Source organism: Salmo salar, chromosome ssa16 (genome assembly GCF_905237065.1).
Source record: "Salmo salar chromosome ssa16, Ssal_v3.1, whole genome shotgun sequence".
NCBI lineage: Eukaryota > Metazoa > Chordata > Actinopteri > Salmoniformes > Salmonidae > Salmo > Salmo salar.
In genome coordinates, this window is record NC_059457.1 from 71,454,821 (window position 1) to 71,467,586 (window position 12,766).

At 40.6% G+C, this 12,766-nt stretch overlaps 1 protein-coding gene across 2 annotated transcripts in view; it reads right to left on the reverse strand.

Moving 5' to 3' along the window:
• The window catches only part of LOC106574543 (ATP-binding cassette sub-family C member 4), a 44,646-nt gene that overhangs the window by 17,860 nt on the left and 14,020 nt on the right, over positions 1-12,766 (reverse strand). For both annotated transcript variants that reach the window (XM_014150498.2, XM_045697664.1), the window contains 9 exons: positions 12,613-12,723; positions 12,143-12,263; positions 10,116-10,340; positions 9,939-10,028; positions 9,268-9,431; positions 8,610-8,735; positions 1,032-1,281; positions 811-918; positions 582-671 (listed from right to left, as the gene is read on the reverse strand). In XM_014150498.2, coding sequence (XP_014005973.1) covers positions 582-671; positions 811-918; positions 1,032-1,281; positions 8,610-8,735; positions 9,268-9,431; positions 9,939-10,028; positions 10,116-10,340; positions 12,143-12,263; positions 12,613-12,723 — 1,285 coding nt within the window. The remainder of the gene's footprint in view (positions 1-581; positions 672-810; positions 919-1,031; positions 1,282-8,609; positions 8,736-9,267; positions 9,432-9,938; positions 10,029-10,115; positions 10,341-12,142; positions 12,264-12,612; positions 12,724-12,766) is intronic.

Below are 12,766 nucleotides of genomic sequence, written 5' to 3' on the forward strand. Positions count from 1 at the left end.
TAATGGTGGCGAGCTTTACTACACCACTCCAGCCAACACTTAGCATTGCGCATGGTGATCTTAGGCTTGTGTGCGGCTGCTCGGCCATGGAAACCCATTTCATGAAGCTCCCGACTAACAGTTATTGTGCTGACATTGCTTCCTGAGGCAGTTTGTAACTCGGTAGTGAGTGTTGCAACTGAAGACAGACGATTTTTAGACGCTACGCGCTTCAGCACTCGCCGATCCCGTTCTGTTAGCATGTATGGCCAACCACTTCGCAGCTGAGCCATTGTTGCTCCTAGAAGTTTCCACTTCACAATAACAGCACTTACAGTTGACCGGGGCAGCTCTAGCAGGGCAGAAATTTGACAAACTGACTTGTTGGAAAGGTGGCATCCTATGACGGTGCCACGTTAAAAGTCACTGAGCTCTTCAGTAAGGCTATTCGACTGCCAATGTTTGTCTATGGAGATTGCATGGCTGTGTGCTGGATCTTATACACCTGTCAGCAACGGGTGTGGCTAAAATAGCCGAATTTGAAGGGCTGTTCACATACTTTTGTATATATAGTGTACTATGTACTGTGCATGACCTCTGACCTTTCCAGACCCCACAGGTCCAATGACAGCAACGAGCTGCTCTGACTTCACTGTGAGTGACAGGTTCTGGAGAGATGGGGCGTCCAGACACTGGAGAGAGAGAGAGAGAGAGAGAGAGAGAGAGAGAAGGGACATTTCATAGCTATACACGAAGCTACCACACAGGACAGGCTTCTTCTTGTTTTGTATATCAACATTTGGACATTCAACATTTGATCAGAATATTCACCTTGTCCCAGTAGCAAATTAAGTCCTTGATCTCAACAGAGGCGTCTTTCTTTTCCTCCAGGGTGAATCTCATGTTGGGTCTCTCAATCTCATCCAACAGAAGGAAATTCTGTGGGTCAACAGAGAAATGATGCAGCCAAACAAACCTTACTAAACCACAAGAACTCATTGCACCTAGGTGAGGCACAGCAGCCATTTTGTGCCAGATGATCTATAGAGTACCTTGATCCTGCGGATACTGATGATGGTCTCGAACACCTTCTCTATGGCCTGTGGGAAGAAGAGGGTCACTGTGATCTTGATGGCACCATACAGAGACACTGCCACAAACACCCGGCTGGCTGAGATGGTGTTCCCCAGGAGGACGTAGACGGTGAAGGTGATGAAGACTATGATCTTACTGGCCGCAAAGAAGGAGACCATGTTGAGGCCTCGCAGGTAGGAGCTCGACATGATCTTGGAGATCTCTTTCCTGAGAGAAGAATGAAAGAAAGGGGGGGGTCATATGATGGATCATTTAGCTATTTGATTTGGAATTTCAGGACCCTTTTAGGTGTATGTATATATTTAATTGTTTTATAAAGTATTGAATTTGGCCTTTACTACTGTAGCCCATAGATTCACAGTGAATAACATTCATAAATGACAACAAAAAAAGAAAAAAAAAAATTCATAAAGGAATAAGATTTAGTAGATATAAGAAAGCTCAGGAAATATTTGTGCCTCTTTGGACACATATTTAACCCCTTATTTTTGATGGCACAAAAATACCTCCATACATCCATTCATTTGTATGGTCTACCTTCAGATGAGTTCCCGTGACACTTGTTTGGGTCGTAGAGCAACAACAGAGAACACCATTGTGTTCATGAGAGTCTCCCCTTTCCACAGTGGGGTCGTATTAGTTTGTAGCTCAAACGGTTCGGACGCTACAAACGCCCAATAGCGTTACTGACTTCTGAAGAGTCCAGTGGGGCTTGTAGACCATAGAGTGGTCATATTTGTTAGTAGGCCAAAACATTCGGACGCTGCAGACATTTTTCGTGAGAAGGCCAATTTTCGGGATGTCTAATGGTCTGACAAACAGCGCTATTGCTCTGCTACTTTCCACCACTGTTGCGGGAAGGCCCTTCCGCAAAAAGACAGCTAGCTAGCCAAAAGACAAAGTCAACCAGTTCCTTTATAAATTGCAGTTCATTTTCTCAAATCGTGTTTGTCCGTTTCCCCATGCAAAAAAAACATCTAGCTTAAACTGACAGATTTGGATGGGGATTTTTTTTATGATGTTCATTAGATTGACGCACGGATGCGTCAATAGACTGAAGGATTTTAACAAAGGTTTTTCACTCAGAGGAAACATGGAAGAACTGCAGAATGACTATTACAGCTTTTGTGCACTTTGCTGCAGCCAGGAATATGGGAGGTAGTGTTTTCGGAATGGGAATTCCACAAACGCCCCAGACATTCCACTAAAAGCTGCCATAGAATGTAAGATTCAATAACATTCAGAGACAAAAACATGCAACTTCTCCTCATGTTAAAGAACAAAGAGAAGCAGAAAGAAGACTACAGCCAGGTCTCGTGGCTGGATAGTGTTGGCTGGTCATGGTGAGAGGGATCAGGGGACCAGACCTGTGATGTAATTGATAGCTGTTTGTTGGCAGCTGGTGAAGTGCATGTGGCTTTGCTCTCTCTGTGAGACCCTGCTAGGGGTCCCTGGCACTCAGCCAAACACTATAAACCGCACATGCAGACATGCACACACTATATACAGTGCCTTCGGAAAGTATTCATACCCGTTGACTTATTCCATTTGTTTTGTTTTGCTGTGCCTGAATACAAAATGGATTACATTGATTTTATTTCTCACCCATCTACACACCCATAATGACAAAGTCAAAACAATTTTTTGCATTTTTTGCTAATGTATTGAAAATAAAATACAAAAATATCTAATTTATACAAGTATTCAAACCTTTGAGTCAAGTCAGGCTATTTAAACAGCTTGACAGCTTGGGGGTAGAAGCTGTCTTGGAGCCTGTTGGTCTGAGAGCCAATGCTCCAGTACCGTTTGGTATAAACCACACGGAAAGTTGCATTAATCCGATTTTTTTATATGAATAAAGACATGCCAAAATTCTGCATTTTGACATCTCTGTACACCCACTGTGACTTCTAGGAATAATTTATCCCACTTAAAACCTCTTAGGACGTAAGGTCCCCATTAAGCGACCGGCGTGGTTCTTGTACAGGTTCCGACTGACATTTTCGCTTATAAATCAATCTGTGGATATCGTAGATCGAAAGGGTTGAGTGATAGCCCTGGTTCCCTCGGATACAGTAGTATAACATTTTTAGAAGCATTGGACCAGAACATTTATACTGTTTGACGTCTAAATTGGAACATTAGTCATGAAGGTTAGGCTATTAGCCTGTGTGACGCAGGATGTGAAATCTGAAACCACTTGAAGCTGGGATGTCCCTCCTACCATTTAATTTGCTCTTCAGACTGTCGATCAACCCCTGGCATACATCACAGCCACGGAAAAGGCACATGCCTGCAATCGTTACATCGTAGCGCAGCAGGAGAGAGTGGTTTCATCACTGTAGCATATTCGATTTATAGCCATTCATCTAAAACAATAGATTTTAAACAAAAAACACTTTGTCATAGATGGACAAGATTAATATGAGATGAAAGGAGAGTTCCTTACGAGTTCAGGAAGACAAGCTAAAGCTCTGTTAGACGTTCACAGCAATGGGTGCAGACGTTTTGATTAAGAGCGACCTTTAGAAAACATGAACATTTTCTCCAACAAAACATACAGATATGTATTTTACAGTTATAAGGAAGGTGAAATCTTAGTTGTTTTATAATTTTTATGCTATATTTACAAAGCATATACAGTAAGTCATTTCAAGCCTTATTCATACAGTTTTGTTGAATAGGAAATACCACCATATAAAATATTTCACTGTGTAGTGGAGCATGTGTCCTCAAAAGTGTCAACACCTCAGCAATTTATAACTATTTCTACCAGAACGGTATGATTTTAACCTTTGAGTAAGCAGCATTACTAGTTATTGTTCATGGCCCTCATGATAAATCATTACTTTTGGGGATTATGTAGATTACATTTGACTGGTTAATCCCAAAAATATCTCCAAGTTTCACCATCATTATAAAGCCCTAGTTATTTTTGTTGCTTTGACAAAGTCATTTCTGAAGATTATTATTTATTTAATGCGAGTGATTCATCTTATGACATCAAATGTCTGTCTCATTTTAAGGTCAACCCTGTTAGATTAACTGAACTCTGGTTTTAAAATAAATAAACATCTAATAGTCAAATCAGAGTATAATAATGTGTTTTGTTGTGGAAAACTGAGTTGGTTGAGCATAGCCCTGTTACAACAAGCTTCCTTTCCTCCTGTCAAGGGGATTTATGGTTGATTTAAAATGAAATCGTCAACACTGTTAAAGTCAACCCTTACTTTATTTGGCACATAATAGGCACTTACTATAGTCATTATATTTAAACTTTTGAAATTGGAAAATGTTTTTTATTAAATGTTTGCGCATGTTTTAAGTTAGAATTGTTTTTGTGCATCTCTGAGTGATATTCTATTGATTCTCTGGGTCATTTCATGTTTTCATGTGTATCTGAGTTATTGGCGTTCAAGCAGGCAGAAATCCGTCCGGTATGACGTAGCACTGTGATAAAGTCGCTCTCAATACACTGGAAGTTAATAAGGGATATGACTTTTTGATCGTGAAAACGTCTATCATCCGTCAGATTTCAATGCTGGCCGATGTCATAACTCGGATGGATGTCCTCTCTCGAATGAGCCATTGATCATATGTTTACGACTTTGAAAAATGTGTAATTTAACGGAGGGTCTAGCACATGTTTCCTATTTGTCTGCCTCTTTAGTCCAGGGTGCATTGTATGGTGCCGGTGCCAGAGAAATTACAGAAAGAGATAGGAATCCAATCAATCAAATGAACGTATAACGCCCCACCCAGCAGACTGTCGACCAATCGCGTTCACGGTGTCATGTGGTTGCTAAGCTAATCGTCACACAATCCCTTTTCAAAGTCAGTGTATATGACAAGAAACTTGTCTATTTTCCTCGAAAGTACATCACGGCACGATTCCAAAGCTATACGATATTACAGGTAGCAAGTTAATTACCTCACATTTCGGAAAAGATTTGTAAAGTTGTACTTTTTGTTGACGAAATTCATGCTAATGTTGGGTCCTTGTAAGAGAGCGCTCCTTACACCACGCGACCCAGTGACGTAGAATAGACAAGGTTTCCTATCTCCTCAAAAGTATATCTGCCGTTGCGAATGTTTGAGGCACATCGATCTGCAGGTTGAACATGGTGAGATTATAGACTCCTAAATTGATAGTGCAGTTCGTTGTAAAATGCCTAAACAAACTGCAGTAGCCACTTTACATGCTGATATTGTCTTTGGTATTATTGTGTGTAACTACCTTTGCTACAAAGCTAGCAAGCCCATAGAGCGAGCATTACATTGTAGATTTTGTAATCGACTTGAGTTGGAACCGATTTCCGCAACAATTTTCCATGTTGCTACCAACCTTCATGGATTTCTCCTTCAAGTTGAGCATGTACTCTTTATGGCAGAATGTTCAAATTAGGTGAAATCCTGCCAAAAATGCCAAAGTTACACTACACAAAAGGTATTAATTTGGTGGAATGACCCATTTATTTTCTGGTCTTTGATATCCCCCTATGAAAACAACAGTTGCAAGCATGCAAAAGTTATTTTCAATTTAAATCAACACATCGAAGGGAAATTCATATATAAAAATATAGCCGCAAGCAGCCATGGTGGGGTTCAAGCACCATCGCTCCACAGCGCCACCATCAAGACAAATGGCTGAGACAGTACAAGGAGCAGCTGCGTAGCCTAGTGGTTAGAGCATTGGACTAGTAACCGTAAGGTTGCAAGATCGAATCCCCGAGCTGACAAGGTACAAATCTGTCGTTCTGGCCCTGAACAAGGCAGTTAAAACCTGTTGGGGCTACAGGTTAGCAATGAACCCTGAGACGGGATTGCTAGCAAGGCTGGAAATTCAAAACATCAAAGATCTAATAATTTCAATTTCTCAAACAATCAACTATTTTACACAATTTAAAAGACAAACATCTCCTTAATCTAACCACATTGTTCGATTTTCAAAGAGGCTTTACGGCAAAAGCATAAAGTTAGATTATGTTAGGACAGTACATAGCCACAAAAGTACAAACATCCATTTTCAATTCAAGGTCAGGCGTCACCAAAAGCAGAAACCAGCTAAAATTATGCACTAACCTTTGACAATCTCAATCAGATGACACTCCTAGGACATTATGTTATACAATACATGCATTTTTTGTTCCATCAAGTTCATATTTATATCCAAAAACAGCATTTTACAGTAGCGGTGAAATTCAGATTTTTTTCTTCTCTGAAATGCTTCCGGTGAACAACGTTACAAATTACAAAATTACTATTCGAAAACATTGGTAAATTATAATATTGTCATTCAAATATTCATAGTTTAACATTTCGTAAATGCTACTGCATTGCCAGATTTCAAAATAACTTTACTGGGAAATCACAATTTGCAATAACCCGGGTGCTGTGCTAAGAACAATAGGCTAGGCTATACAGGTTAGCACCATCTTGTAACCATGTAATATCAAAATGACTATTGTCAATAATCCCTTACCTTTGATTATCTTCATCCATTGGCACTTCCAGGAATCCCATGTCCACAACAAATGTGGTTTCTTTCAACAAAGTTCATAATTGATGTCCAAATAACTCCAAGTTGTTAGCGCTTCGGTAGGCTACTAAAAAAGTAGCGGGGGGAGTCACGGCGAAAAGTAAAAAAAATAATTTATTTACGTTCGTTCAAACATGTCAAACGTTGTTTAGCATCAATCTTACCTACTGTTCCTAGGCTGTCATTGAAAATAAGAATTTGTTCTTAACTGACTTGTTTAGTTAAAAAAAATGATTTTTTAAATTAGAATGTTAAAGGGATTGATCGCATCTAGCTGAGGGTTGTTGGTCTATCATACCGTTTCTGTATCCAGCTAATAGAAATAAACATATACAGATGAAGTCTGAAGTTTACATACCACTTAGCCAAATGCATTTAAACTCAGTTTTTCACCATTCCTGACATTTATTCCTAGTAAAAATGCCCCGTCTTACGTCAGTTAGGATCACCACTTTATTTTAAGAATGTGAAATGTCAGAATAATAGTAGAGAGAATGATTTATTTCAGCTTTTATTTCTTTCATCACATTCCCAGTGGGTCAGAAGTTTACATACACTCAATTAGTATTTGGTAGCATTGCCTTTAAATTGTTTAACTTGGGTCAAACGTTTTGGGTAGCCTTCCACAAGCTTCCCACAATAAGTTGGGTGAATTTTGGCCTATTCCTCCTGACAGAGCTGGTGTAACTGAGTCAGGTCTGTAGGCCTCCTTGCTCGCACACGCTTTTTCAGTTCTGCCCACTCATTTTCTATAGGTTTGAGGGCAGGGCTTTGTGATGGCCACTCCAATACCTTGACCTTGTTGTTCTTAAGCCATTTTGCCTCAAATTTGGAAGTATGCTTGGGGTCATTGTCCATTTGGAAGACCCATTTGCGACCAAGCTTTAACTTCCTGACTGCTGTCTTGAGATGTTGCTTCAAAATATTCATATACATTTCCCTACCTCATGATGCCATCTATTTTGTGAAGTGCACCAGTCCCTCCTGCAGCAAAGCACCCCCACAACATGATGCTGCCACCCCCGTCCTTCACGGTTGGGATGGTGTTCTTTGCCTTGCAAGCCTCCCCCTTTTTCCTCTAAACATAACGATGATCATCATGGCCAAACAGTTCTATTTTTGTTTCATCAGACCAGAAGACATTTCTCCAAAAAGTACGATCTTTGCCCCTAAGTGCAGTTGCAAACCGTAGTCTGGCTTTTTTATGGCGGTTTTGGAGCAATGGCTTCTTCCTTGCTGAGCGGCCTTTCAGGTTATGTCGATATAGGACTCGTTTTACTGTGGATATAGATACTTTTGTACCCGTTTCCTCCAGCATCTTCACAAGGTCTTTTCCTGTTGTTCTGGGATTGATTTGCACTTTTCGCACCACAGTACGTTCATCTATAGGAGACAGAACGCGTCTCCTTCCTGAGCAGTATGACGGCTGCGTTGTCCCAAGGTGTTTATACTTGCGTACTATTGTTTGTACAGATGAACGTCGTACCTTCAGGTGTTTGGAAATTGCTCCAAAGGATGAACCAGACTTGTTGAGGTCTACAATTTTTTTTATGAGGTCTTGGTTGATTTCTTTTGATTTCCCCATGATGTCAAGCAAAGAGGCACTGAGTTTGAAGGTAGGCCTTGAAATACATCCACAGGTACACCTCCAATTGACTCAAATTATGTTAATTAGCCTATCAGAAGTTTCTATAGCCATGACATAATTTTATGGAATTTTCCAAGCTGTTTAAAGGCACTGTCAACTTAGTGTATGTAAACTTCTGACTCACTGGAATTGTTATACAGTAAATTATAAGTTAAATATTCTGTCTGTAAACAATTGTTAGAAAAATGACTTGTCATGCAAAGTAGATGTCCTAACCGACTTGCCAAAACTATAGTTTTACAAGAAATTTGTGGAGTGGTTGAAACACTTAGGTTGAACTCATTACTTCTTGTTCATGTAAACTTCCGACTTCAACTGTACAATTTATGTTACTACTGTAGTTTTTACCTTCGGACTTCATTGACGAGTGCTGAGAAGGGCTTCTCCCAGGCATACATTTTGATGATCCTGATTCCAGACACCACTTCATTCATGGTGCGTATTCTACTGTCAGTGAGGACAGCGGTTTTACTCCTGCAAGAAAAGGAGTTCAGTCAGATCTCCTCCTTGTGAATAAAACACTTTCTGACGTTTCCCGAGTTTAACGAACCGACGGCAATGTTTAAATTGCATTTAATTAAGATAACTCTTTAGTAGAATCAGAGAAGTCAGCATTGCTTTAGGGTTTCATAACGCCTAATCAAAACTATTACTTCCAGCACTTGTGTCGTTGATCGTGTGAACAACTGCCAAAGCAAGAGTTCACGGTTCAATTGTCAGTCAATATGCCAGCCAATATATGAAGCTAACTTTTCTTCACACGTGCTTAGTGTTCCAAAGGGCAAATTATTAGTCAAAACAAAAAAGGGATTTAAAACAAGGACATTATTAACATATAGGTAGGTTGACCTATGGGTTACCATTTAACAGGTAGCTCTGACAATCACTTTAGCATAGGAGCCACTTACTGAAAAACGTTGCCCCCTATAGATAAGGACAAGGTCAACTTTTCTCAAGAAGACCCCACTCTAAGTTCAAGCCATGTCATGTAACTTATGTAATTCACCTGAGGGAGCCGAAGAGCTTTCCAAACATGGTCTGTAGTGGCATGAGGAACACAAGGACAACCACGCCTGCCAGGCACGACGGGCCAATCTCATGCCACAGGAGTATGATAACCACCACAGCCTGCAGAGGTGCTATCCAGAGGTAGTGCAGATTGGTGGTCACCTGCAAAGACCAGTGATCCTTGGTTAATTTTGCTGTTACATAATATTTCTAAGTAGTTGCATTTAACATAACAAAGATGATAATGATCCTTCGAGCTGGATTCATGACCTAATACAGCGGCCAACAGGCCACGCTTGTCATCATACCACTGAAGAAGCTGCATGGGCTCCCTATGTTATATACATTTATATTCTTTCAGTCTGGTTTGAGTTTAGCATCGGACTATTGTAAACATTTGTGCTAAGCAACCATCTGCATTTTCCATTCATCCATGACTTTGTTCTCTCTGTGGATTTAACTTATGTACTTTAGTTGCAAGGACAGGATGACAGACGGCTCAAAGGCATTCCAGATATTGGTGCATTCCATTCCTGTACATTTGACGAATGGTCAATTGTTATATAAGCTAGAGCCATACTCTTCAGAAACCTATGGAATGAAGGGTGGTGATGTGCTCAACCATTCATCCAAAGTAACCGCATGTCTTCATGCACGTCTTGCTTTTACCTCATCAAACTTGTTGACATCGTTGGATAGCAGGTTCACTATTTGGCCTGTGGTTGTTTTTCCCATCGCTGCGCTGCTGAGACACAGAGCCTATGGGGGAATTACATTTACTAGTAAATTGTTCTTGAAGATTTTAATTTGTATAATCCTGTATGCAAGTATGTAGTGTATAATGACCTTATTGTAGATCATGTGACACATGGCCACTCGTATCTGCATGCCGGTCCTCAGGACGTGGTAGTAATAATGAATTTGGAGGACGGTCAGCGCGACAGTGGACAGAGAGATACCAGCAGCGTAGCCAAAGGCCTCATACAGCGCATCCATATCATCAGGATCGTACTTCTCAAAGTACTGGATCAGCTTTCCCAAGAACACTGGCTGGATCACCTTAATCACCTCCTATTGGGGGAACAAGAGAGAGGTAGAGCGATTTCAACCTGAACTAAAATCCACTTATTTACACTGTAAAAGCTGACATATATGGATATACAGTTGAAGTCGGAAGTTTACATACACTTATGTTAGAGTTATTAAAACTCGTTTTCAACCACTCCACAAATTTCTTGTTAACAAACTATAGTTTTGGCAAGTCAGTTAGGACATCTACTTTGTGCATGACAAGAAATTTTTCTAACAATTGTTTACAGACAGATCATTTCACTTATAATTCACTGTATCACAATTCCAGTGGGTCAGAAGTTTACATCCACTAAGTTGACTGTGCCTTTAATCAGCTTGGAACATTCCAGAAAATGATGTCATGGCTTTAGAAGCTTCTGATAGGCTAATTGACATAATTTGAGTCAATTGGAGGTGTACCTGTGGATGTATTTCAAGGCCTACCTTCAAACTCAGTGCCTCTTTGCTTGAAATCATGGGAAAATCAAAAGAAATCAGCCAAGACCTCATAAAAAAAAATTGTAGACCTCCACAAGTCTGGTTCATCCTTGGGAGCAATTTCCAAACGCCTGAAGGTACCACGTTCATCTGTACAAACAATAGTACGCAAGTTTAAACATCATGGGGCCACACAGCCATCATACCACTCAGGAAGGAGACGCGTTCTGTCTCCTAGAGATGAACGTACTGTGGTGCGAAAAGTGCAAATCAATCCCAGAACAACAGCAAAGGACCTTGTGAAGATGCTGGAGGAAACCGGTACAAAAGTATCTATATCCACAGTAAAACGAGTCCTGTATCGACATAACCTGAAAGCTGCTCAGCAAAGAAGAAGCCACTGCTCCAAAACCGCCATAAAAAAGCCAGACTACGGTTTGCAACTGCACATAGGGATAAAGATCGTACTTTTTGGAGAAATGTCCTCTGATCTGATGAAACAAAAATAGAACTGATTGGCCATAATGGCCATTGTTATGTTTAGAGGAAAAAGAGGAGGCTTGCAAGGCAAAGAACACCATCCCAACCGTGAAGCACAGGGGTGGCAGCATCATGTTGTGGGGGTGCTTTGCTGCAGGAGGGACTGGTGCACTTCACAAAATAGATGGCATCATGAGGGAGGAAAATTATGTGGATATATTGAAGCAACATCTCAAGACATCAGTCAGGAAGTTAAAGCTTGGTCGCAAATGGGTCTTCCAAATAGACAATGACCCCAAACATACTTCCAAAGTTGTGACAAAATAGCTTAAGGACAACTGTCAAGTTATTGTAGTGGCCATCACAAAGCCCTGACCGCAATCCTATAGAAGATTTGTGGGCAGAACTGAAAAGGCATGTGCGAGCAAGGAGGCCTACAAACCTGACTCAGTTACACCAGCTGTCAGGAGGAATGGGCCAAAATTCAGCCAACTTATTGTGGGAAGTTTGTGGAAGGCTACCCAAAACGTTTGACCCAAGTTAAACAATTTAAAGGCAATGCTACCAAATACTAATTAAGTGTATGTAAACTTCTGACCCACTGGGAATGTGATGAAAGAAATAAAAGCTCAAATAAATCAATCACTCTCTATTATTCTGACAATTCGCATTCTTAAAATAAAGTGGTGATCCTACCTGACCTAAGACAGGGCATTTTTACTAGGATTAAATGTCAGGAACTGTGAAAAACGGAGTTTAAATGTATTTGGCTAAGGTGTATGTAAACCTCCCACTTCAACTGTATAACCCACTCACCATGTACTGTAGTTACATAGGTCAAATGTTATTATCAAGAACAGGAAAACATATATATTTCTACATACTACAGTGAAACTAAAGATCCCCAGCACTGCGTAGGGTTTCCCATAGCAATTCAAGATGGCTTTGGTGAGTTTGGGCATCCTCAGTTCCTTGGCAGCCTTTCGAACCTCCTTATCCCAATGTCTGTAAAGATAAGCACATTGTTAGACTATGATCAGAAAACTGAACACAGGCCATTAATATTTTCATAATCTCTATTTCGGGCTATTTGGAGCCTAAATACACAAATGGTGCTAAATTCAGTGTTTAACATGAAACTTCAAATGGAGCAAGGAAAGGTAATCTCTCAATGCTCAGAAAACAAAAAATACAATAAGGGATGTAAACAAGGAAAAGGGAAAGGGCTAGGCTAGGGGATAAGTCTAGGGGATAGGCCTAGGCTAGGGAATAGAGCTTGGTCCTAGGGGATAGGGCAATGTCCTAGGGGATAGGGCTAGGGAGAAGAATAGAGCTGGGCCACAGTATGTCATACCTCTGTAGTTCCTCTCCCAGGCCCTGAGATGCATCATCAGGAAGCACTTGGTACATGTCATCTTCCTCTAGCCTCCGCTTATTTCCAATACTGAATAAAGGGGTTACCCAACTGATAGAGAAGGAAAAGGAGGGAGAGAGCAGGTTAATTAACC